The sequence below is a fragment of the Mirounga angustirostris genome, unplaced genomic scaffold (assembly GCF_029215605.1).
Source record: "Mirounga angustirostris isolate CCGP_5_RB_7025 unplaced genomic scaffold, mMirAng1.0.hap1 SCAF_8, whole genome shotgun sequence".
NCBI classification, from domain to species: Eukaryota; Metazoa; Chordata; class Mammalia; order Carnivora; family Phocidae; genus Mirounga; species Mirounga angustirostris.
Window position 1 is genome coordinate 30,957,491 of NW_026991716.1, and position 25,851 is coordinate 30,983,341.

General features: G+C 44.1%; 1 protein-coding gene across 1 annotated transcript in view; it reads right to left on the reverse strand.

The window, feature by feature from the left end:
• Positions 1–860: 860 nt before the first annotated feature.
• The window catches only part of NUDT3 (nudix hydrolase 3), a 123,070-nt gene continuing 98,079 nt past the window's right edge, over positions 861–25,851 (reverse strand). Inside the window, exons 3-5 of the mRNA XM_045866722.2 lie at positions 17,193–17,237; positions 12,331–12,415; positions 861–9,156 (exon numbers count right to left, since the gene is read on the reverse strand). Of these exons, the coding sequence (XP_045722678.1) occupies positions 8,978–9,156; positions 12,331–12,415; positions 17,193–17,237 (309 nt within the window). The 3' untranslated portion in view covers positions 861–8,977. The remainder of the gene's footprint in view (positions 9,157–12,330; positions 12,416–17,192; positions 17,238–25,851) is intronic.

Genomic DNA, 25,851 nt, shown 5'->3' on the forward strand with positions numbered 1-25,851 from the left:
ATGGACATGTTTATCTGATTGTGATACACTGTTTATTCCTGCTTCTATATCCCTTTCTTCATCCCCAGGTTCATTTACCCTGAGTCCGGATCATCTCATGCACAGGGTATCATGAGCTTCCAAACCACTTCTCTCCCAACCTTTCCCGCTGCCTCCTCCTCAAACATGGTTGATATTACAGGACTATCTTTACCTTGTTCAAGAATGCTTCACAGGTATGAAGCCCAGCTCCCTGGCCTGGCTTTCGTAGTCTTCCAAAATTTAGCCTCATCATGCTTTATTTTTCACGACAGCTCAACATGTTGTCTCCCAAGTCACTCAGTGCTGCCCTCCCACCGATGGTGATCTGCCTGGTCTTCTCTGGCTGCGAGTCCTACCACTACACATCTTCAAAACACGGTTCCCGACCAAAGTCACTGGAAAGGATGGGACACAAGGCTTCCTGATCTTACCATGCCCACCTCCTGCTCCCATGTGGGAAAACAACGTCTGGCTGTGCTCTCGTATCATCTTGGATGTGGCTCAACTCTGTCCCTTTCGTGTCCCTGTGGGCTCCGAGGAAAGCCTGACTGGCTTAGGGGGGGCAGGCCCTCTCAGCGCCACCCGAGTCTCCCTGGGTACCCGGCAGCAGGGCCAGCCAGCGGCAACAAACACTGAGTCTCACTCCCTGCCGTGGGCTTCTCCCATTCACTTCTCACTTGAAAGCCCCGAACAGCAGATCATCCACAGGGCCACCTCTGACCTACCTTTAGGGCAACTCTCAAGACCTCACCAGAGAGTGGGGGTAAAATCAAAATAAGACTGATGTGAAGGACTCAAGGAAAACCTCGAGAAAGAAGAGACCAGACACTAAGCAGGGATGTGTGTGAAATACTGGTTTTTATTGGTTGGCACAAGATTACAACCTACAATTCCAATGCCCTTCCCTCCCACACAGCTCCAATGGAAGGAAACTGATTAACACATAGAAAGGAACAGCACGCTCACAGGATTAAGCACTTGTTTTTACAACAAGGAGTGGGCTACAGGGATGAACTTTAGGGAAAGCACAGGGGAGGGGGTCTGTCTGTCCTCTGTTGCTAGCACCACAGAAGCAGACGCTTTCGTAAAGGAGAATTGTTACATATGACTGGCCTGCTACTGAAGGGGGTGGAAGAGCATCAGCTGTGCACCTGTCCCGGACCCAAACCTGGGCTGGCTGGACCCCGTTTCCTTTTCTTTTCAGCCCTTCCTCCCAACCCGACTGTACCCACAGGAAAGAGAGGCGTGAAGGAAGCCTAAAAACACCCTCCTTGAGAAGAGGAAACAGGAAAATCCAGTTTCTGCTGCCTTCTCCGGACCAAATTCCACTCCCCTCGGCTCCTAAGGGCACTGCGCAGGTCTTCCTAGGAGTACTGTGAAGATACTGGGGAAGGGACCAGGCCTGGGTGGGTGGCCCCAAGTGGGCAGGAAGGAAAACCAGAACTTTCCATGCAATACCAAGCAAGGCTGTTTTGGAAACAAACAAAAAATGGGAACAGACCATGCACCCATGGGCTGGAAGCTCCGAAGTCCTGGAATGCATTTGGGTTGGGCTAAGCGTGATTTTCCAAACCCCACTTTCATACTGCAGCGTCAGGTCCCAAGAGGTAAAAGGACCATAACCAACTCCTCCCGTACAAATGTGGTTCCTTGGTTTCCTCGGTTTTGTTTTGCACTCACTGGGGTTATTTCTGCCAACCTCTCCAAGGATGTGAGTACTCAGCCCACTCAATGTTCCACTTTCTACCCTTTCTACAAGTGGGAGGCACACCACCCACGCAGGTGATACACACTCTGTAGACTGGTCACCGAAGGACTTGGTGACCTAATGACTGGAAGCCTAGGTTGTTTCCTTTCTGAGGGGCCCTAGCGGACGGGGACAGCAGCAAACTTCCAGTGGGATCAGAACAATCTAGTTTGAGCATGTGGGATCCCCCAGGGGACTGGTCCCTGGGGGTATGGGACCCCAGCTCTCACCTCAGTTCTGGAGACATTACCAGACTTGACCTTTTGAGACTTGGCTAAAATATATGAGGCATGAGGGGGAAGGGACAAAGACTCTGCCTTCTGGGGGGAAAACTCAAAACATCTTGACTCCTTGCCTCAATTTAAGGGGTTCCCTGGAAGTACCTGTCAAACTTGGCCAAAGGGAGACTGCATCTGGACAATACACTTGCAAAAGGGGAGGAAGCACATCTGGTTCATCTGTTTTAGAACTGGAATGGTCCCGGGGATTTTAACCTTTTCGGATGCTGACGGCAGGTGAGTGACGTGGAGGGAATCATGGTGAGGAAACCCCTTAAAAAAACCTCAGACTGTTTGGAGGCCACATCCTGCAGCTGAGCAAAGAGGAGCTGGGGCCTCGCTGCCTCCTCAGAGCTCGTCCCTTACCAAGGTCACTGGAGAGGAGGAGAGACAAGGTCCTTGAGATGAAGGAGGGGCTGGCCAGAGCAGATTTAAAGATGCTACTAACCGGCTTCCACGCTCTCTCTCTGATACACTTGGGTAGGCCAGAGCCACTTTATTTTTACAACAGCTCCCAACATCCTCAAATACTCCTGACTTCCTTAAGCACACAGCAAACGGACGGCTACCTTTCCTAAGACAGAGATACGAACTAAATGTTACTTAGTCTAACCATCTGCCTTTTCTTGGATGATAAACCAGCTTGAAGGTTTTCAGACCATGAAACAATAAAAACAGACCTGATGTGTACAAAACTGCACCACATCCTGTTAACAGAGTGGACCGACTGTTTTTCTAACCACTAAATACAACACTGTGCTGCTGGGCCCTGGACTCACGCATCTGTGCCCCGAGCAACACATCTCTGTCCATCCGGAGGTGGGAGTGAAAGGGGGAGGTTCTCAGAGGCTAAACAAAACACCTGAAGCCAATGAGATTTTGGAGAGGAGGGTACCCTTGGATTCTGAGCGAAGAGTGCACGAGCCATGTGAGAAGTGGCAGAGGGAAGGTCTGAGTCTGCGCGCTATGGCTTCAATGCCTGCCATTCCCTTCGGAGCTCCTTCGTGTTCTTGGGAGGAACACAAGCCACCTGCTTGCTGAGCAAAGGTCCTCCAAGTCCTCCCTGCATTTCAGCGCTTTGGAAGTTCTCCAGAACCTAACTTCAGATCTGTTCCCTGTGGAGGCTCTATGTGGGACAGATCTTTCTGGTTCGTAGGTGTCTTGATCATCATCAGCCTCTACCTTCCCGGGAGTAAGTCATATCTGTTATGCCACTGGACTAGGGAAACAAAAACTAGAGGTCTTCTTTAGGTCTTCATTTGTTAGTGACACATCTCCACAACAGAGGTTAAAGACCAAGGTTTAACCCTGAAAAGCTCCCCCCACCTCGCCAACGGGACAATAAAGAGGGTGACGTGGAGGCTACGTGGAGTCATTGCTGCTTTAGCTTACCATTTTGAAGTTGGCATAAAAGTGCTCAGAAAGACAGGTTCATATAGGTATTACTTCCCCTAGGGATTTATAGGTAATCTCACTGGAAAAATGATTTCCTGAGGGTGCCACTTCACCCCACACTAGGGAGAGGGGAGTACGGTCTCAAGGCCCAGCACTGGGATTTAGGCATCTTGCTTTTTCCCTAAGGAGGCCCAAAGACTTACAGTTTTGACCTAAAACGCCTGACTGGGCCCTCAAGCCCAGAGCAATTTTACTATACTGTTGAAATGTTCTCTGAAAGGTACACCCCACAGATAACTTCCACAGGCAGTAAGCAATTTAGCAGGTAATTGTTCCAGAACTAGAATTTAGGTTCCACAAGTCAGTGAATACAGTCTTCACATCTGGCCTGGCTGCAGAGTGTGTGGAAGGATGGGCAGCACATCAAAATGGCGAGAAACCTGGAAAATGACAACGCTGCTGCTTTTGGATCTTTTAAAGCCAATCCCTAGGGTTTTAAATGCCTTTTTTGGTGTTCTAGGGACCTCTGTGCGGGGTTAAGAACTGAGAATGTAAACCGAAGGAAACCTAGAGCTAATGATTAAACAACTGGTTGCTGGAGGAACAGAAGCAATGCATGTCTACCTTTTAGATATTAATCTTGCTTTTTTGGCCAAAGGCGCTTTCTTCTCCAGCAGAATCCCCCTGGTGTGAATTGTGAGTTAATGTGGCTTGCCTGGGAGCTCCCCTTCAAGGGGACCATCTCATTTTCTCAGACAACAAAAGCTCACCAAATCTTCACTATAAATAAAGCTTCCAGGGACTTAGAAAGCTTCATATTGCAGACTCACAAAATCGTGCGGCTGCTAGCCTCAGCTCTAGCAGTGTGTCCAAATCCTCACCAAATGGCATTCTTTCTTTCTCTTTCTATTTATTAATTTCTAAGGGGATTAGGAGGATGAACTATTGGATGAATCTGAGGGCGAGGGGTATCATTTTCTCGGATGTTCTGATTAGGCTTCTCACATCCCTGAAAGGTCATCAGCTACGGCGAAAATGTGGTCAAAATGTAAAGCTGCCTTTGTAGAGGCAGAAGTAGAAGGGCTGCTGGCCTCCAAATGAGAGTCTGCCTAAAACTTCCAGGTTCCCAGGGCCTGGGGTCATCTCCAGTCACCTAATCAACAGACAATAGTAGCTTTTACGGATTGCAGCCAATGCTTCCCAATTTACTACCTGAACATCTCAAATGTCTGCTTTGGGTAACATCTAAAGTGACGTGGAAAAGAGCTCTTTCGGGAAGGTGACGTCTGTTGCAAGGCTCACCCCAGAGAACAAAGGCTGACCCTGGGGCTGCTTTCCCACCTGCTCCAAGTGAGATGGCTGCCTGGATGGAGCAAGACTGAGGTCACCAACATCGGCTGCACAGCCTGGAAGCCTTGGGGAAATGGGTTCCATCCCAGCAGGGCTCAGAAAGAATGGCTGTCACCTCAGCTGGGCAGCATGACCTGTGTCGCTTCAGGTCTGACCTCTTTTAGAGTTTTAAGGATAAGAACCACAAGAGCCGCTGCATTATATAATCACCATTAGATAATCTCCTCGCCCCAGAGCCTCTTGCGCTAACTTGTCTCCTATTTGTTATAAACATGTGCGTTATTTTCTGAAATGCAGAAGGGACCAGGACGAGGCTTGATTATCAATTATAGCTAATCCTCATTTCCCTGAAGGCAAAAATTCAGCCCCCTGTGACGACTTCTCCAGGTATTTCTTCTAATTCTAAATTTTCTCTCAACTAGGCTGGGCTTTGAGAACACTTCAGAAGTACTGAAAATCACACAGTTGCGGCAAAGATCGCGCTGTGGTTATTAAATCCTTTTTGTGAACCAAAAGAAATGAGGCTCAGGCTAAGCTGTTTAAAAAAAGATCAGGTGGGGAGACCAACAGAGGCATTCCTCCAGCATGGGGTGGAAATGACGAACACATACAGTACAACGTGAGATGCACACCCGGGTCTGGCGGGAGACGGATTACTCCTCTGGTTACACAGGTCCTAGAGGGGAAGGGGGCCTCCAAGGAGCACTGTACGTGGGCAAGAGAAAGGAGGAGGAGGAGGAAGAACGGTTCTGCGTGGACGTTTTTTTTCTTCAAAACAAAAGGTGATTTTTTTTTTCTTCTAAACAAGTCTAAGCTTACGTGGACTGACTCCTAACATCAAAACAGAAATTGTGTCACGAAGGAACTTGACTGTGTAGCAACGCATTTACAAAACTGCTGCAAAAGCCTCCCAGAGGGCAGTGACCTGCTCTGCTCCCTAGAGGCTGCGAGAGGCAAGGCCTGCTGCGCTGCACCATGCCGAGGGCGGAAATCCTGCAGCGCAGCCACTTTCGAGGGGCTTCCACGGCCTCACAAGGGGTGTTCCTCCCACACTCTTTGATCCCTCCAGATGGCCTCAGCTCAGACTCAGCAGTGCGGGAGCCCTCTCCCCGCAGGGCAGATGGGGCAGCAGACACTTGTAAAAACAAAACCGTCAATTTATTAACTTTTCCATCCTGCCAGGTTTGCTACAAGAAAAATCAAAACTCCTGTTTCATGGGCTGCACCATTCTGGAAGGCTACAAAAAAAATCGAATACAGCTGACCCCTCGTAGCCCTTCTCTCTCTCTCTCTCTCTCTCTCTCTCTCTCACACACACACACACACACAGTCCTAAGTCCAAAAAGATATGGCATGACCTCACTGATGCTTCCCCAGTGGCTGCAAATTGATAAACTAAAAACAAAGTTAATTTTAAAATAGCCAATGCTGTCTTTCTCTATCCTGAGCAGGGTGGACTGTGATGGATGCCCTAGTAATAAACCAGAGTCTAGGACGGGCAAATTCACTGTGAGACTTTATATCTGTGCTGTACACAAAAAGCTGTTTGTGTCAAGCCCGAATAAAGTGAGTACTTGCAGAATTCACGGCAAAGCAGTGTCCCAGAAAGACTCTGCGAGTGGGATCATTTTTGTGCTTTCTTCTGTTTTCTCCTTGCTTTCTGTGGAGAGGGGTAACGGCCACTGCAACCAGGGCTCTGAGTAATCTATCACAGAAGGGCTATGACTACACACCAGTGAAGACAGCCATGGTGTTAATGGTGCCAGGGAGGGAGAAACACCAATCCCTGCTCATCAGGATCCCACTTCAACAGAAAATAGCACCAGTTTCAGCAATTCTGGTGTTGGACAAAGCCTCTTTTTGTCAGTTAAGAAAGCATCAGCACAATCTCCCCAGTTAACTGCATTAACAGGATCCATTCATGTCACTGAAAAATACTTCTTGGCACAGTTCACTTTCCTGACCCAAAGACGCCAACATCAACCCAAACTGGACTCAGGAGGGTAATGTGTTGTGACACCAGCCCAGTAAAAACATCTCTAGATCATGAAAAAATGCACAAATTACTATTACCACTGCATTTCTCTTTTCAGGAGTCCTGTCTGTTTTCCTGCAAAGTACTTTCAATCCATATCATAAAGGTAGAATTTAGGTGGAAGAATGTGTTTTTTGGATTCCACTTAGTGCTTGATTGAATTTATTACCTTTTCTCCTTTACTTATATGGACAGAAACTCAGACTGCTCTCAATCAGGCAACAAGCAGCAATATGTTCATTTCTGAGTAGGCCATGTGAACAGTGAGTTGGTATTTAGAAGCAAATCCCATGGTGCTGTTTCTGTCCACTGGGACCCTTACTTAGGGACAGAATTCCTTTCCCAGAGGTAGGACAGTATCCTAGGCAAACTGTGAGCACTCCTTGTTGATTCTGTGTCTCAAGACTGGGAGAGAAGATACAAACTGAGAGCAGACAGCAAAATTTTAAGTTCACCAAAAGATGTCCCCCCAAAATGTTGAACACTGAATGACACAGGCCTACATCTCTTATATGTATGTATATATACATCACTTTTAGTGGGAGGGAAGAGTGAAAGCTTTTCAAAGTTTGAGTATTTATTAGAATTTTTAAATAAAGAGAACTATGATTTTAATTTCACATCTTGGCTATGTTTTGACAAAGGAGATGCCACCAAGAGCACTGTCCTAAGCCAGGGATCGACCAGTGTCCCCCTCCTAGACCCACCCCTCGATCTCAAGACCCTTTTCTGCTTACTTCCCAACTAAACAACACGACTGGCAAATGAAGCCAGCAAGAAGCCTGTATCAAAAACCAACACGACAGTTTGCAGTGAGCCAATGCATGATGTCGCTGTTCTAGTCAAGGACCAAGCATTCTCTCATACCACTTCTCAGCAGAAGATGGACCTTTTGCGTCTCAGCAAGAGACAAGTTTACTATTTTTGAGCATGCTCCATGGTGCAATTCCAAATGCTGTCACATTGCAAAGATAAGCAGACACCTGAATTTTCCTCCTGTGTACTTTTTGGGAACTTAACATGGTCACCCAGGATGGGGATGGGACCATACACCTGCACTGGCCCAGGCCAGCCAGATGTTTCTGCACAAGGACAATGTCCAGTGCAGCGCGGTGTAAGGCATGGATGTACAAGGAGAGAGGCCACTGTCGGCGGTAAGTAGCATTATGGAAAAAAATTCCAAGCTGCAGGACAGAAACAGTGCTTGATGCTCCAGTTTTTTAGATAGCAATCCCAAGAATCCAGTTCAAATCCCTACTGTCAACACGTAGGGAGGAATTCAATTTCTATCACTGTTTCTCCAGGTCTGAGCTGAGGCCATTTGCTCCTGGCTCGGTAATAAAAAGAAAATAGGTTTCTTCCTGTGTCTTTCTTGGCATGGGAACACAGTTTCGAGAAGGCCATTAGTCCTGGGAGCGCTATGAAGGCAGCTAAACTCTTTCCGTACCCTACATAACTACAGTCAGTGACTGGGGAAAGGGAGAAGACAGGGAAACTTACCTAGCCACTAGCATCAAAAAAAAAAAAAGGGAAATTAACTGCGAGGCTCTCCATTTCAGAAACACCCCGAATTTAAAAAACAAAACAAAACCTTGAAAAATTAAACAGTTAAATTCCTCTTCTAAAAGTCATTTATTTACATATTATATGCCCAGTATATAATGTGTAGATAAATGTATCCTGCAGTGGAAGTGACCAACCTCCTTGACTGAACAGCGCATTACAGGACAAATTCTTGAAAGGTTTCATCTCATATTGGTATCTTTTAATAAAAAAAAAAAAATTTAAAAATCAAAGGAAAAACGTCTGGCCAGGGCTGGGGTGAGACAAACAGGAACACTTCAGAATCCAAGGCAGAGGGAAGGCTGTCTGTCTCTCTAGACAACTGCAGGGGTGTGAAAAGGGAGGGACCGATCATGCACAAAAGTACTTACAAATTACATACCCACCCCCCACCCCCTCCATAAAAAGAGAAGAAAAAGCCCATCACTTAACACCAAACAGCAACACCATCAAGAACCCCTTTCTCTGCTGCCCATCATGCCTTATTTGGAGAGGAGGCCTGTGAGGAGAGGTGAAAAGAGCAAGGGAGGGAAGATCTGCACTCCAGTCTAGTTTCCAATTTCCATTCCTCTTATGCGAAGTCTTCAGTCATCTGATGCCTGGCATCGAGCTCTGGGAAGAAACCGAGTACGTGGTGGCCACGACTGGGGTGCCATTGTTGGCTGAGTAGCCTTGCCTCAACGTTTCAAAATACGACGCCTGCACTGGTTTGTGATACTGCAGCACTTTTATGGCATCTTCTATTTTAAACCATTCCCTCTTCCTTCCTGTGGGGGCAGAGAGAAGAAGAAATGAGGACAAAAGGGAAGCAGCCGCAGGTTTCTGATCTTCAACTTGGAAGAAAGGGTTGATGAAAACAGAAAAGCAACCGTTATCAAGACTTTAAAACCGTGCATCATAAAGGTATTTTTCCTCACTTTCTTTCCTTACAAGAGTATATGCTCCAAATGCCATACAGATGTCCGATGCAGGAGATAGGGAAGACATCTGAGAAGTGAATCGTGTGAAATCCGCCCTCCAGAGAGAACCAGTGCTCCTGGTCTCCTCTTGCGTTCCCGGGCCTCTGGGCAAGTATACACCTGAAGCCCAGCCAGCAACCCCTCTTCTGCACAAATCAACACGAGCGTCGGCTTCCAGAATTACGAGGATGGCTGCCTTATAATCATTTATTTCAGAATTTTAAGAGTTATATATCCACAGATACAAAATATTTTTTTTAAAGATTTATTTATTTATTTATTTATTTATTTATTTATTTATTTGAGAGAGAGAGAGAGCACATGAGGCGGGGGAGGGTCAGAGGGAGAAGCCGACTCCCTGCCGAGCAGGGAGCCCGATGCGGGACTCGATCCAGGGACTCCAGGATCATGACCTGAGCTGAAGGCAGCCGCCCAACCAACTGAGCCACCCAGGCGCCCCACAGATACAAAATATTTTTAAAAATAACACCATCCTGGGCGCCTGGGTGGCTCAGTCGTTAAGTGTCTGCCTTTGGCTCAGGTCATGATCTCAGGGTCCTGGGATCGAGCCCCACATCAGGCTCCCTGCTCGGCGGGAAGCCTGCTTCTCCATCTCCCACTCCCCCTGCTTGTGTTCCCTCTCTCGCTGTGCCTCTCTCTGTCAAATAAATAAATAAAATCTTTAAAAAATAAAAAATAAAAAATAAAAATAATAAAAATAACACCATCCCTATTAACTTCTCAGCCTGTTTTCTTACTTGTTTTTCAGTTTTTTAAAAATCCTTTATTTTTTCTCTTATAATAAAAGATCATTGCTTAACATTAGGAAAATGGAAGAAAGTATAAAGAATATAATTACCCACAACATAAGAAACCAGAAATGACTACTCTCAATACCTTCATGTCTTTGCTTTTCTTTCATCGTATCTGAAAAAGACACTGCACTGAACAACTATCACTGGGATCATGCTTTCGGATGCTGGAGCTAACATGCTAGGCTCCAATCTCATCACTGGCTCTAATGAATGGTCAGTTTGGGGCAGGTTACTAACTAGGTACTGAGCTGTGCCCCACCTTCCTCATCTGTAGAGATAATAAATAGTACCTATCTCACAAGTCTGCTGTGAGGATTAATACGTAAGATATTTGAATGATACCTGGCACATAGTATATGCTGTAAGAGTTTGCTTATTAGTATTATTATTATTGCTTCTTTTTTTACTTCACATTGTTTCTTAAGCGCTTGTCTGTGTTATAAAAAAATATGCAGGGTGCTTGGATGGCTCAGGCGGTAGAGCGTCTGAATCTTGATTTTAGCTCAGGTCACGATCTCAGGGTTGTGAGATCGCGCCCTGCGTCTGGGCTCTGTGCTGGGTATGGAGCCTCCTTAGGATTTTCTTTCCTCCCTTCTCCCCCCCACACCACCAGCACTTTTGCTCTTCAAAAAAACACACAAAAAAACAACCAAAAACCTTTATCTGTTTTATTCTTTCTTTTAACTTCCCAGAAGAGGCCTAGAACTGAGATTATAGGAATAAAACATTTGAACTCTAAAGGTCTCGTGTTATATAATGCCAAACTGCTTTTCAGAAGGGCCATCCCAATCCCCAGTCCTGCTTGTGTGTGCTGGAATGTCGTTCTCACTACCCTCCCCGTCAGCACTGCTACCTTTTCCTCTGTCATTGCCAATTCTTTAGGTGAAAACGAGTACCTCATTTTTGTTTTCATTTCAAATTCCTATTTTAACGTCGCTCTAACCGTACATGTAAGTCTGTACGCTGCTTTTTTCATTCACCAACACCGATTCACAAGCCCTTTGCCATGCTATATTAGCTTTCAGAAGTCCGTGTTTAACAGCTGTGCAACATTCTGTCAGATGAATGTACCTCAGATCACTTATCCTTCACTGAGGCATACGTTTAAAAGCCAATTTCCACCTGAAAGAGGCTCATCTGAAGGAAGGCTCATAGGCTTATTCTCCGTATTTTAGATTATTTCAATATTTCAATTCTCGGAAGTAGTAGAAGGTGAAAGGCTTGTTGGATATTAATAGAGCAATGGTACCTTGAAAATTCGTATCACAAGTGTGTGACTCCTGCCTGACAGAGTGCTCTGAGGACAGGGCCATGCCACACTCATCTGTGTCTCCTTTTTAAGCCCTAGCACTGGCTGTCAAGGAGGCTATTTTTAATAAACCCCTACTGAATTTATTTACTTAAGCATATTGCATTCTTACCACATACAAGGCCGTTAAAAGCCGAAGGGCCATGAAATGCTCAGACCAGCAGTGTGAGGGGCATGGTGACAAAGCACATACGCACAATAGAGGGAGACATTTCAGCAATTGGATTTTATCTGTTTGCCGATTTATAACTGGTTTTTAAATATTACACTTTTCTAGAATATACTTTCCTTCAGAGGCAAAAGATTAAACCAGGAACCGAGCATTAAATCACCTAAGTTTTTAGTTCCAAAGACACACACCCAACAGTGATCTGAGAGATCAAAGAGAATGGCTCCTCAGGAGAAAGGGAGGGGCACCCGAAGGGGAGTATGGCTGTAACTGGAAACTGCTCCCACTACTCTGGAGGGAGCAGCTCACCCCACCAAACCAGCAGCTTTCTCCAACAATATGAATAAGCATCACAAGAAACAGCCAAGGTCCTGCTCCCAGCTGGGGTTTCGTGGCCATTGTGGAGGAGGGTCAGTATCTGCTGTGGAGGGTCCAATTCAGCTTCAGAAACCACCTTTCTTATTTTTATCTGCATGTTTCTATTTGTTGACCAGGTATCCACCTTCAGCTTCCTTTTGAACATTTCAAAACACTACTTTCAGAAGTTCAAAATGGACATGCTTGTTTCATTAAACATACCCTTCTATGGTTTCTTTCATCAGGCTCGTTTCTGGGTCTGGGTCATGACCTGTGGCATGGCAAGGGCCCGTGGTGGGGAGCATTTTGGAGGCTATCTGGGGACAACTTACCAATGTTAACTGAATCTTCCCAGTCTTCCAGCACTTCTGTGACAATGAGCACATAGACATACGTTCTGTGCTTCCTCTCCTGGTTCTGAAGGGCAAAGAGAGAAGGACAGAGGAAGAGCTTTCCCTTAAAGAGCTGAGATTACTTGAGTGAAACACACTCTTAGCCATATGTCCAGAGAGCTCAGACACAAGCATTCCTTTTACTTTTAATCATCCTACAATCATACATGGAATAGCGCCAGATGGCCTATTTAAAACATGCCACATTTGCATTTAAGGTTGTGGTCTTTGGCTGGCCTTCTAAAGCCCAAACTTTAATCTCTTTTTTCGTTCCCCTTTCCCTAAATACAACTTCACAGGAAGGCTGTGAGAAGGAAGTTTGTGACCTCTCAAGAAAAAGGCACCAAGTAAATGTAACTCGCTAGAACACAAGAAAGAGAAGAGGCTGTGGGTGGGTGGAGGTTCCATCAATGCCAGCAAGCTGATTATCGGGTGCATCTCCCCTTCTACTAACTTTCCTCATCTTTATTTCCCCATTTCTCACTTCCTTCCACCTTCCTCCAAACCTCTACCCAGCCTCTACGCTTAATGACTGAGCCACCCAGGCGCCCCTGTTGATGTTACTATTGTAATTGTTTTAGGGTGCCACAAAGGACGCCCATATAAGACAGCAAACTTAATCAATAAATTCCACTGACCAGCCATTCCCGTCTCTCGCTGTCATTCTCCCTATTCCCTGAGACACAACAAAATTAAGATTAGGCCAACGCAGGGCGCCTGGGTGGCTCAGATGGTTAAGCATCTGCCTTCAGCTCAGGTCACGATCCCAGGGTCCTGGGAATGAGTCCTGCATCGGGCTCCCTGCTCCTTGAGAGTCTGCTTCTCCCTCTGCTTCTTTCTCTCTCTGTCTCTCATGAATAAATAAATAAAATCTTAAAAAAATATATATTAAAAAAAAAAAGATTATGCCAACACAGGGCGCTTGTGTAGCTCAGTTGGTTAAGCGTCTGCCTTTGGCTAGGTTGCAGTCTCAGGGTCCTAGGATCAAGTCCCGCTTTGGGCTCCCTGCTTGGCAGGGAGTCTGCTTCTCCCTCTCCCTCTGCTGCTCCCCCTGCTCGTGCTCCTCTCTCTCTCTCTCAAATAAATAAATCTTAAAAAAAAACTTATAAAAAAAGATTAGGCCAATTAATAACCCTACAGTGGCCTCTAAATGTTCAAGTGAGGGAAAGAGTTGCACATCTCCTACTCTCCCTTTAAATCAAAAGCTAGCAATGATTAAGCTTAGTGAGGAAGGCATGCTGAAAAGCCAAGACAGGTTGAAAGCTAGGCCTCTCGAACCAGTTAGCCAATTTGTGAATGCAAAGGAAAAGTTCTTGAAGGCAATTGAAAGTTCTACTCCAGTGAACGCATGCATGACAAGAAAGCGAAACAGCCTTACTGCTGATATGGAGAACGTTTGAGTGGTCTGGATAGAAGATCAAGCCAGTCACAACCTTCCCTTAAGCCAGAGCCTGTCCCAGAGCAAGGCCCTCGCTCTCTTCAATTCTATGAAGGCTGAGAGAGGTGGGGAAGTCGCAGGAGAAAAGTGTGAAGCGAGCAGAGGTGGGTTCATGAGGGTTAAGGAAAGAAGCCTTCTCCATAACACAAAAGTACAAGAAGGAGCAGCAGGTGCTGGTGGAGAAGCTGCAGCGAGTTCTCCAGGAGATCTAGCTCAGATCACCCGTGGCAGGGGCTACATGAAACAACAGATTTTCAGTGTAAGATGAAACAGCCTTCTATCGGAAGAAGATGCCATCTAGGACTTTCATAGTTAGAGAGGTCAGTGCCTGGCTTCCAAGCTTCAAAGGACAGAGTGACTCTCTGGTTAGGGGCAGCTGGTGACTTAGAAGTTGAAGCCAGTGCTCAATGACCATTCCAAAAATCCTAGGGTCCTCAAGAATAAAGCTAAATTGACTCTGCCTGTGCTCTTATAAATGGGGATGACAGCACATCTGTTTCCAACATGGTTTACTGAATATTTAAAGCCCACTGTTGAGATCTACTGCTCAGAAGAAAAGATTCCTTTCAAAATATGACTGTGCATTGACAGTGTCCCTTGTCACCCCAGAGCTCTGATGGAGATGGACAACGAGATGAATGTTTTCATGCTGCTAACACAAGGGCCATTCCACAGACCATGGATCAAGGAGTCATTCCAACTTGCAAGTCTTACTATTTAAGAAATGCACTTCATAAGGCTACAGCTGCCAGAGATAGCAATTCCTCTGACGGATCTGGGCAAAGTCCACTGAAACCCTTTTGGAAAGGATTTGCCATTCTAGATGCCATTAAGAATAGTGGTGATTTATGGAAAAAGGTAAAGAATATCAACATGAACAGGAGTTTGGAAGAAGTTGACTCCAACCCTTGTGAAGGACTTTGAGGGATTCAAGACTTGGTGGAGGAAGAAACTGCAGATGTGGTAGAAATAGCAAGAGAAGTAGAATCAGTGGAACCTGCAGTCAGTTAAGCACCCAACTCTTGGTTTCGGCTCGGGTCATGATCTCAGGGTCGTGAGATTGAGCCCTGCACCGGGCTCCATGCTCAGCCCAGAGTCTGCTTAAAATTCTCTCCTTCTCTGTCTCTCCCTCCACCCGCCCTGTGCTTGTGCTATGAAAGAAAAAGAAAAGGGCGCCTGGGTGGCTCAGTTGGTTAAGCGACTGCCTTCGGCTCAGGTCATGATCCTGGAGTCCCGGGATCGAGTCCCGCATCGGGCTCCCTGCTCGGCAGGGAGTCTGCTTCTCCCTCTGACCCTCCTCCCTCTCATACTCTCTGTCTCTCATTCTCTCTCTCTCAAAATAAATAAATAAAATCTTTAAAAAAAAAAAAAAGAAAAAGAAAAGAGAAGAAAAGAAACAAAAAGAAAAAGAAAGAAAGAAAGAAAAAGAAAGAAAGAAAAAGAAAAAGAAGTGGAGCCTGAAGATGGGACTGAATTGCTGCAATCTCATGATAAAACCTGAAGAAATGAGGAGCTGCTTCTTACGGATGAGGACAGAAAGTGGTTTCTTGAGATGGAGTCTACCCCTGGTGAAGATTCTGTGAAGACTGTTGAAGTGACAATAGAAGATTTAGAATACTCCATAATCGTAGCTGATAAAGCAGTGGTAAGGTTTGAGAGGATGGACTCCCAATTTTGAAAGAAGTTGTACTATGGGTAAAATGCTATCAAACAACATCGTTTGCTACAGAAAAACTGTTCATGAAAGGGAGAGTCGATCAGGGCAGCAAACCTTCTTATTTTAAGAAATTGCCACAGCCACCCCAATTCTCAGCAACCATGACCCTGCTCAGTCAGCAGCCATCAACACGGAGGCAATACCCTCCACCAGCAAAAGGCTCATGATGGTTAGCGTTTTTTAGCAATAAAGCATTTTTAAATTAAGGCATAGACATTAATACAGACATCGTAAGTATATATTCAGAGACTACAATACAGTATAAATATAACTTTCATATGCACTGACAAAAATCAAAGAAACATTTGACTAGCTTTATTGCAATATTTGCTCTATTGCAGTGGTCTGGAACTGCACTCACAATATCTCTGAGGTAATGCCTGTACTTACAAATAATTCTATTTGTCTGGAGGAGACTATGGGACTTTAAAAAAGAAAGTAAGCTATTCTCTGCCAGCGCTGCTTTGTTTTGAAAACGCAGCGAAACAAAGATGGCGTCTACCCCAGATTAGGACCGCAATGGACTGAATGTTTATGCCCCCCACAATTCGGATGTTGAAATCCTAACTCCCAGTGGGATAGTATTAGGAGGTGGGGCCTCTGGCAGCTGATTGGGTTGAGAAGGGCTGACTCTTGGGAATGGGGTTGGCAGCTGATAAGAAAGGCCCCAGTGAGCGACCATCCCCCTTTGCCATGTGAGAACACAGAGAGAAACAGCTACAAGTACCCCTTGCTTTTCAAGAGCTCTAGGTAAGCCACTTCACTTTTACGAAAGACCTACATCAGTACCTGTTTTTGCTAACCGAAAGAAATCCTAAGAGGAACTTGCGTTTCTAAAAAAAAAAAAAAAGTGAAGGGAGAAGGAGCCTTGGGCATTTCTGGCGCAGCAAGCCATCACAGAGGCAGAGCTCGCGTGGAGCAGCAGGTGCGCTCCGGCCAGACTCCTTCCCCGGGAACTACACCAGCACTTCCTCATCCAGCCGCCAAAGCCATGAACTGGGGCTCTGCACACCTGTGCTTTAGCCTGACTTATTTCATGCATCCGTTAACAACATGTATCCTGAGGTTTCCGAAAAGCCTGAGAGAGGTTATTTTTTGGTTTTGGAAATGCTAAAAAAAATGTCCACATAAATTAATTGCTTCTTCACTTTCTACCATTTTGACTTACAAAAGGTTTCCTACAGGGCGCCTGGGTGGCTCAGTTGGTTAAGCAACTGCTTTCGGCTCAGGTCATGATCCTGGAGTCCCGGGATCGAGTCCCGCATCGGGCTCCCTGCTCAGCAAGGAGCCTGCTTCTCCCTCTGACCCTCCCCCCTCTCATGTACTCTCTCTCATTCTCGCTCTCTCAAATAAATAAATAAATCTTTAAAAAAAAAAAAAAGGTTTCCTACAAACACTCTACTTTTGGGTAGCAGGAGAAACTGGTAACTATGAACCAGGAAGTGGGTCCTCACGAGACACTGAATCTGCTGGTGCCTTGATCTTGGACTTCCTAGTCTCCAGAACTGTGAGAAATCCATTTCTATTGTTTATAAGCCACTCAGTTTTGTTATAGCAGCTCGAAAGGACTCAGACAAAGATATACATATTTATATTACATGGTTACTAATATGATTCCAATTGCACCGAAGATTTTAACAGGCTTACCTCAAAAATTCCAACTAATCTTCCCAATGTCCCTTTTACTCCAGCCTGAAAAGTGAAGAAGAAAAATTAGCGCATTAATATTGTTTATATTGCTGGTCTCATTATCAATCACAACCCAAGAGGAACACCTTAGGAGGACTCTAGGTCTAAGGAGGTCACACCACTATTTCCTGAGTATCACAGACTGGTAACAGCAGAGTGTGCTCTGGGGAAGGAGGATTTCTCTCATCTCCTCTCCGTCTCTCTCACTCCTGCAATGCCGGCCAAACATAGCAGGTAATCAAGGCCATGAAGCCACACAGAAGATATTTTGAGGTATTAATTACTTCATTCACTCATTCATTCATTCATTCAACAAATACACTGCCTAATATGTGTCAGAGGTATAGTGATGGATAGGCTAGAACACAAGATCCAAGAAAGCAAGATCCTTATCTGACTCGTTCTTGGCTTTTCTGTATACAGTATGCCCAAAACAGAGCTCAGCACCTTGTAGAAGCAGCTCAGGAAGGCATACGTTAACAAGTACATAAACGTGGTGACAAGTATTGACAGAGATGCACAGAATGATGTGATGGACAGAGAGTGACTGGGAAGAGACAACTTCATACAGTGGTTAGACCTTCAAGCATATACTCCGTATCTCCCATCAGTCCTTTAGTATTTTTTTTTTTTTTAGATCTGTGTCTTTCTGATGAATCACAGGCACATTTTTCAGTTTATTCCAATTGATTTTCTTTTCAGCCTACCAAAACTAGGGCTATCCCATCTCTAGTCATTTGACATTTTTCATTTCTACCTGTTCTTCACATATCTGTTTCCATTATGTATGCCTTGTTTCCATGATTTTTTGTTCTTTTAAATTAAAAGTTATTCCTTCATTTACTTTTGAACATCTTGAACATATTTAAGTTCCTTGTCAGGCCATGCTATAAAATTCATTTCATCTGAAGTAAATTCATGTTCCAGTTGGTGAAGGGCTTACTTGTGAGGCTCCCACCAAGGTGATACAGAGAATACTGCAGGCAGAGCCATGGAATCAGGGGGTGGTTTGGCTCCATCTTTTATTGTGCACTGCATCTGTGCCCTCTCCTTACCTAAGCCCACATCTTTCTAAAAGTCTCAGCCCCTGGTATCCTTTCCACTGGGAACCTGGGCTCCCGCTACTCCAAGGGTCCGAACACTAGCCACACAAGGCTGGGCAGGCAGCGGCCTTCCCATGACATTCAGCAGTTCTACCCTGTTTCTGATCTATGGAGATGCCACCCACCTTGCTTTGGGTCCAGCTGTGTCTTTTTAGCTTTTGCTTTTTATATTTTATATCTGTCCCTGCTAGAAGTGGGGAGAGGCGAGGGAAGGATGATTTTCTGAAAATGCCTGGGAAATGCTGTAACTTGTTTTCTATTACCACTGCCATGTAATCTGTAATAACTAAATTTGTAATAAACTAAAAATTAAGACAAAAATACTTTCTAAAGACAATAGGTACTCATTAAGTTTATACAGAATGAACACAATTTTATTTTTATTTATTTATTTTTTAAAAAGATTTTATTTATTTATTTGACAGAGACAGAGATAGCGAGAGCAGGAACACAAGCAGCGGGAGTGGGAGAGGGAGAAGCAGGCTTCCCGTCGAGGAGGGAGCCCGATGTGGGACTCGATCCCAGGACCCTGGGATCATGACCTGAGCCGAAGGCAGACGCTTAACAACTGAGCCACCCAGGCGCCCGAACACAATTTTAAAATAAGTACTCTAAAAGTTCTTTAGAGATATTTAAAATAAAGGTTGATTTATAGGCCTAGACTCCTAGGTGAGCTATATTTTGAAATTAATTTTTGATAATTATCTGTCCAAGAATTCTTTTCCTTTCTCTTGCCAACATGCCTGTTCATTTCCCATCCATTCTTTCCCTCATGGGGCTTTTGGGTCTACTCAAATGGAAATGTTTACCTTTTCTTATTTAAACTGATTCTTGGGGCACCTGGGTGGCTCAGTCGTTAAGCGTCTGCCTTTGGCTCGGGTCATGATCCCAGGGTCCTAGGATAGAGCCCGCATCGGGCTGCCTGCTCAGTGAAGAGTCTGCTTCTCCCTCTCCCTCTGCCCCTGCTTGTGTTCCCTCTCTCGCTGTCTCTCTCTCTGTCAAATAAATAAATAAAATCTTAAAAAAAAAAAATAAACTGATTCTCTATATTTATTTTTTAAAGATTTTATTTATTTATTTGACAGAGAGAGACCCAGCGAGAGAAGGAACACAAGCAGGGGGAGGGGGAGTGGGAGAACCAGGCTCCCTGGAGCCTGATGCAGGGCTTGATCCCAGGACCCTGGGATCATGACCTGAGCCGAAGGCAGACGCTTAATGACTGAGCCACCCAGGTGCCCCAACTGATCCTCTGTATTTAAAAAAATTTTTTTTGAATTTATTTTTTTTAAGTAATCTCTACACCCAATGTGGGGCTTGAATTCATGACCCCAAGATCAAGAGCCACACAGTCCACTGACCAAGCCAGCCAGGCCCCTAAATTGATTCTCTACATTTTTAGAGATAACTACACTCCATGGCCAGCTAAGACTAGTTAGATTATACTTGGTGAATTAACCAATGTAGCTGCCTGAACAAGCAGGATGAGCTGGCAGGTCAGCCTGGACTAGAAAACCAATTCTGTACCCTGACCTTGGCAGCCTGAACACTCAGATCACCTCCTGAGATGTGGCACCTGTGCTCTGGCCTGTGGTCCCCACCGACAGGGCCTAGGAGCAGGGCTGTCAGGTTGGTGGGGAGGGAGGGAGGTAAGGAGATTCACAGAGGTTCATAGAGGCTATCACTCACATTTCTCTTCTGCAAAGTAGAGAAAGAGTTCTCTTTAGCAGTTTTAACTGTTCAATTAATTTTTTTTTCTTAAAGAAACCAAAAGTTTAGAAAAGAAATTGATCTCCAATTTTTTTTAAAAAAGATTTTATTTATTTATTTGAGAGAGTGTGTACTCATGGGGGTGGGGGGGGGAGGAGCAGGAGGAGAGGGACAAGGGACAACCAGACTCCGCACTAAGCTCAGAGCCTGACACAGGGCTCGATCTCATGACCCTGAGATCACGACCTGAGCCAAAATCAAGAGTCAGACGCTTAACTGCCTGAGCTACCCAGGCGCCCCAATCTCCAATTTTTAAGGGCACAATTAACTTAATATTATGACAGCTCAATATAATTTAAAACTTTTGTTTAATAATGGTGTTTTCTGCATTCAACATCAACATATACCTATGATTTACTCTAACAGAGGCAGTTGGGAAAAGCATAAAAGCATTTTTCTTTATAAAATAGATGCATTCTGGGGGCACCTGGGTGGCTCAGTCATTAAGCGTCTGCCTTCGGCTCAGGTCATGATCCCAGGGTCCTGGGATTGAGCCCCGCATCGGGCTCCCTGCTCGGCGGGAAGCCTGCTTCTCCCTCTCCCACTCCCGCTGCTTGTGTTCCCTCTCTCACTGTGTATCTCTGTCAAATAAATAAATAAAATCTTTAAAAATATGCATATATATAAAATAGATGCATTCTGGGGCGCCTGGGTGGCTCAGTCAGTTGAGCATCCGCCTTCGGCTTGGGTCATGACATGGAGCCCCAGGGCTCCCTGCTCAGCCTGCTGCTCCTTCTGCCCTTCACCCCGCTCACGCTCTCTCTCTAGTAAATAAGTAAAATCTTCAAAAAATAAAATAGATGCCTTCTTATAAAGTCTTGTGTAATTTAAATAATGCTGCCATCTGTACAAAGAAATTTTAGTGGCATTTATTTTCACTTCTAATTAAGCTTCAAGTTGTAGAAATTAACAACAGCTTTGTCTGTCTCAGTGTCTTTAAGTTTTATACCAATATTTAGGGGATCTACTTTAGAGAATTCTATGTAAGGTGATCCTGCCAATGAGCCTATGGTGAAAAGCAAAGAAATATTCTTTTATTTACCAGTTTCTAAATTTCTTAGGAGGACGTGCCTCTTTAGTAAGAGGATTTCTGTTCTTTAAAGTCATAGTGCCAATCAAGAGGAAGATTCCTCAGAGGCAAAGGCCGTCCAAGACAGAGTTCACTGTGACCATTTTAAGTTTTCATGCTTCTCCACAGCCCAATTAGCTTTGAGCTAGCTCCCTCTCAACTGCTGCCACAGGCAACAGGACAGAGTTATTTTTGTCTCTCACATGATTCTTGCATGTGGGTCGGGGTAGGTGTCAGGGTCACATCAGACAGATAGCTGGCTCAGACATTTTGGGATAAGATTTGATTCAGGGTAAATGGAAGTTTGGTGTAGTCAGGGTGCTGGGATGGACCTGTTCTCTTCCAAATCATATAAAGGCAGTTATAATTTCAGTCTATATGTCAAAGACCCCTAATCCAGAGAAGTAGTCTTTATTTAAAAGCCCATCTTAGGTAGTAGTAAGAATTCCAATATATATATATATATATATATCCCTTCATTATTCAACCACATGCAGGTGAGTGCTTCCTTGACCTTCAAAGTATAATACATCAATTCTAGCACTTTCAGACTAGTTAACAAAAATAATTTGAGCAACCGCCTACTTTTCAAAAAGAAAAAAACCCACAAATATTTTTTTTTTTTCCTTTGGGGTATTTTGCTGAGATTGGAAGTACCATCCAGCAAGACTCCAGTGATGCCATCCTTCCTGCTAGTAAGCTCTCCCGCTATGTACACGAGACTCACGCAGAGGCACGGACATGGAGGGGCCTTTGAGAATGCCCCTACAATGATCTGCTGCCACAAAGAACCCTGGCTGTGTTGTTTTAGTCTCAGTGGATCCAAAATGGGTCATCACCTTCTAAAACCTATCTTTTACTCTAAGGCGGACATTTTGGCAGACACTGATGGATGTCTAGCCCACAGGCATACCTCCTTCCACTGTGCTACCAGTAAGACCCAGCTTCTGTCCACGTGAGAGCTATGGCACACCTGGAATGGCGCAGGGAATTCTGTTCCCCTCTGCAGTGACAGGTTCGGGCGTGCCGTGACCCAGTGCTGGACCAATGGCTTCTGAGAGGGTGTCTCTTGGGGGCTCCTGGGAAAGATTTCCCACCATGATAAAGAGCTGCATAAAAAGAAACCCTACACCTTGCTTGTCAAGTGGGGACCTGAAACTTGGAGCTGCTACAGTCACCTTGTGATCGTAAGGGAAAGGGCAAGAGAATCGATGAGAAGCTGAATGAAAGTCCTGAGGTGGCCGAGCTGCTGAAGCAATGAGGTAATGTCCACCTCTGGGCTTCCTACGGGAGACAAATAACCCGTATGCGGTTGAAGCCCCTTTTAGTCAGGTACTCTGGTACTGTATCAGAACACTTCCCGCTACTTCCTTTGATTTAGAAGGTAGCTCTAAGAGGACAACAATTCTGAACATCCAAGGGAACTGCAGTGTAAAAGCTTGCTCTATTAAAGCAATAAGCCCAGACCCAAAAAGGGTTCAGGGGAGCAATTCTCATGCAGGTATGTGAATGAGGAAACCCAGGAACAAAAATTTTTGGTCTTCAATACACATACCTTTCTGGTACCTGCCAAACTTAAGTAACAGAAGGAAACAGTCACAGTGTACGATAAAGTAGATGGGAAGCCATTATAGTTAAGTCCAGTGAAATCCCATCCCAGAGATTTTTTTGTTTTGTTTTTTGTTTTTTTTCAAAGATTTTATTTATTTTTTAGAGAGCGAGCGAGAGAGAAACAGCATGAGAGGGGAGAGGGTCAGAGGGAGAAGCAGGCTCCCTGCTGAGCCAGGAGCCCGATGTGGGACTCGATCCCAGGACCCTGGGATCATGACCTGAGCCGAAGGCAGACGCTTAACCACCTGAGCCACCCAGGCGCCCTGTTTTGTTTTTTAAATGAGGTATTTCGAACATCAAAAAAGTAAAGAAAATAATAAAATAAACATTCAGGTAGTAACTAGCCAGCTTTGTCAAATAGTAATGTACCATTTTGTGTATTTTTTATATATATATATTTTTAAGATTTATTTATTTGAGAGAGACAGCGCAGCAAGTGCGAGAGCACAAACATGAGAGCAGGGAGCCCGATGTGGGGCTCGATCCCAGGACCCTGGGATCACGACCTAAGCCGACGCTTAACCAACTGAGCCACCCGGGCGTCCAATGTATTATTATTATTTTTTAAGAAATAAAACTACTGGTACCACTGAAGCCCCTTGTGCACTCCCCAGCCCTGCCAGAGGTAACTACTCACCTGAATTTGGTGTTTATCATTCTTTTGCATGTCTTTATACTTGTACTACTTAGATACCTATTCACTATTCATGGTAAATAGTATTTTCTGTATGTTTCTCTATTCGATTAAAAAAAAAGGATTATAACTTCTGAAACCCTGTCCCCTCAATATCATGATTCTGAGTTTTAGCTATATTGAAACATGTAGTTAATTCATTTTGGTTGTTGAACAGTATTCTACTTTAGGAATTTACCACAATTAATCCATTTACTTGTTGGTAGACATTTCGTCCTATTATAAAAAACACTGCAAAAACCAAAACCAAACCAAAACCCAAAACCTCTCTTGCAGATATTCTTGTTATAATCCACCATGTGTGCGAGTTTCTTTAAGATCAAATTTCTGAATCACAGGCTAAAAGTACCTCCAATTTTCCCACATATTATCAAGTTCCTCTATGCAGTTCATCAATGGCAGAAATGACCACAATTCTCTACCTCTTCCTGTATCCATGTCCTTTGAAATGTGATTTTACAGCTCTTCCTATCAAGAGATCTATTTACCCACTCCTTTACGAGGCTGGCCTTGTGACTTGCTTTGGCCAAGAGAATGCAGAAGGATGGTGTGTACCAGTTCCAAGACCAGGCCTCAAGAGGTCTTGTAGTTTCGAACTCTGCCACTGCCATGTAAGCTAGTCTCCTAAAGGACGAAGACCTGTCTCAGCTGAGGGTATTACAAAGCAGCCTACAGCCAGCTAACCTCCAAACTGGGAGAGCCTAGCTAAGAGGACAGAGCTGCCTACTCCACCCAGAGCGGGCCGTAGACATCGGAGTAGTCCACTCAGTCTACTACTGAGGAGTAGACACCGGAAGCAGACCACGGGCTCGTGAGTAACGATCGATACTTAACTAATTTAAGCCACTGAGTTTGGGGACAGCTTGTTATACAGCAATAACTACCTGGTATATTCTCCAAGTACACAGGCAATGTACAAGTTGCCATCACTCTTGTTCCTCTTGAATATTTGTTTTTTGTTGTCAGCCTCTTAAATTTTAGGTCAACATGATGAGTATGAAATTATATTGCATAATTTCGTTAGAGAAATTTTCCTGTTTAATGGACATTCAGATTTCTTCTCGGAATTCACACTACTTATCCATTTTTCTTATTTGATTATTGACCATTATAATGATCTTCAGAAATTATATCTTAATATTTAACCTCTGTGGTAAACATATGTTCTGCTCCCAGTCTGATACTTGTCTTTTATCTTTTTTTTTTTTAATTTTATTAAGTTTTTAAACTTTAGTTCCAGTATAGTTAACATACAGTGTTATATTAGTTTCAGGTGTACAATATAGTGATTCAACAATTCCGTATGTGCTCATCGTAAGTGCACTCCTCAATCCCCATCACTTTTTCACCCATTCCCCCTGCCCACCTCCCCTCTGGTCACCATCAGTTTGTATAGTTACAAGTCTGTTTTTTGTTTTCTCTCTCTCTCTTTTCCCCCTTTGTTATTAATTCCACATATGAGTGAAATCATACGTATTTGTCTTTCTCTGACTTATTTCTGTTTTAATTTTTGATGTCCTTTGCTAAACATTTTTCATAAGATATTACTGATTTTACTTATCTTTTCCTTTTGTCTGTTTATTATTCTTTCAGTCTCCCGCATTTTTTCTAATAGTTTGAAGAGTTTTATAATATGATCCACCAAAACTAATTTGGGAATTTATTCCCAAATAGCCAATGGTCTGGAGGCTCCAAAATAGACCCAATAAATATCATTCTGTTTTATTAATCTAGTTGTTAATTTATGTACTAATATCATGTGGTTTTAACTAATACAGCTTTATCCAAATACATGGAAAAGTAGTCTCCTTCTCTCCTCTGTTCTTTTTCAAAAACTTCACAGCCATTTCTGTATCTTTATTCTTCCATATAAATTTCAAAAATCAGTTTTTCAGATGTCTGAAAAATCCCTTTGGGATGTTTATTTTTATTATTGAATTTTTAGATTAATTTTAAAAATACTCACATCTTTATAATATATAGTCTTCTTATTGGGGAAGAGACTGTATCTCTCCCTTTATTTAGGTCTTTTTGATTCCTTCAAACTTTTATTATTATTTTTTAAAGAATTTATTTATTTATTTATTTATTTATTTATTTATTTATTTATTTATTTATTTATTTATTTATTTAACAGATAGAGACATAGCGAGAGAGGGAACACAAGCAGGGGTGGTGGGAGAGGGAGAAGCAGGCTTCCTGCAGAGCAGGGAGCCCGATGCGAGCTCAATCCCAGGACCCTGGGATCATGACCTGAGCCGAAGGCAGACGCTTTAATGACTGAGCTACCCAGGCGCCCCAAACTTTTATTATTTTTATTATAAGATCCTGTACTCTATTAGTCTATAGCAAGGCATTTTAGTTTTAGTTTAG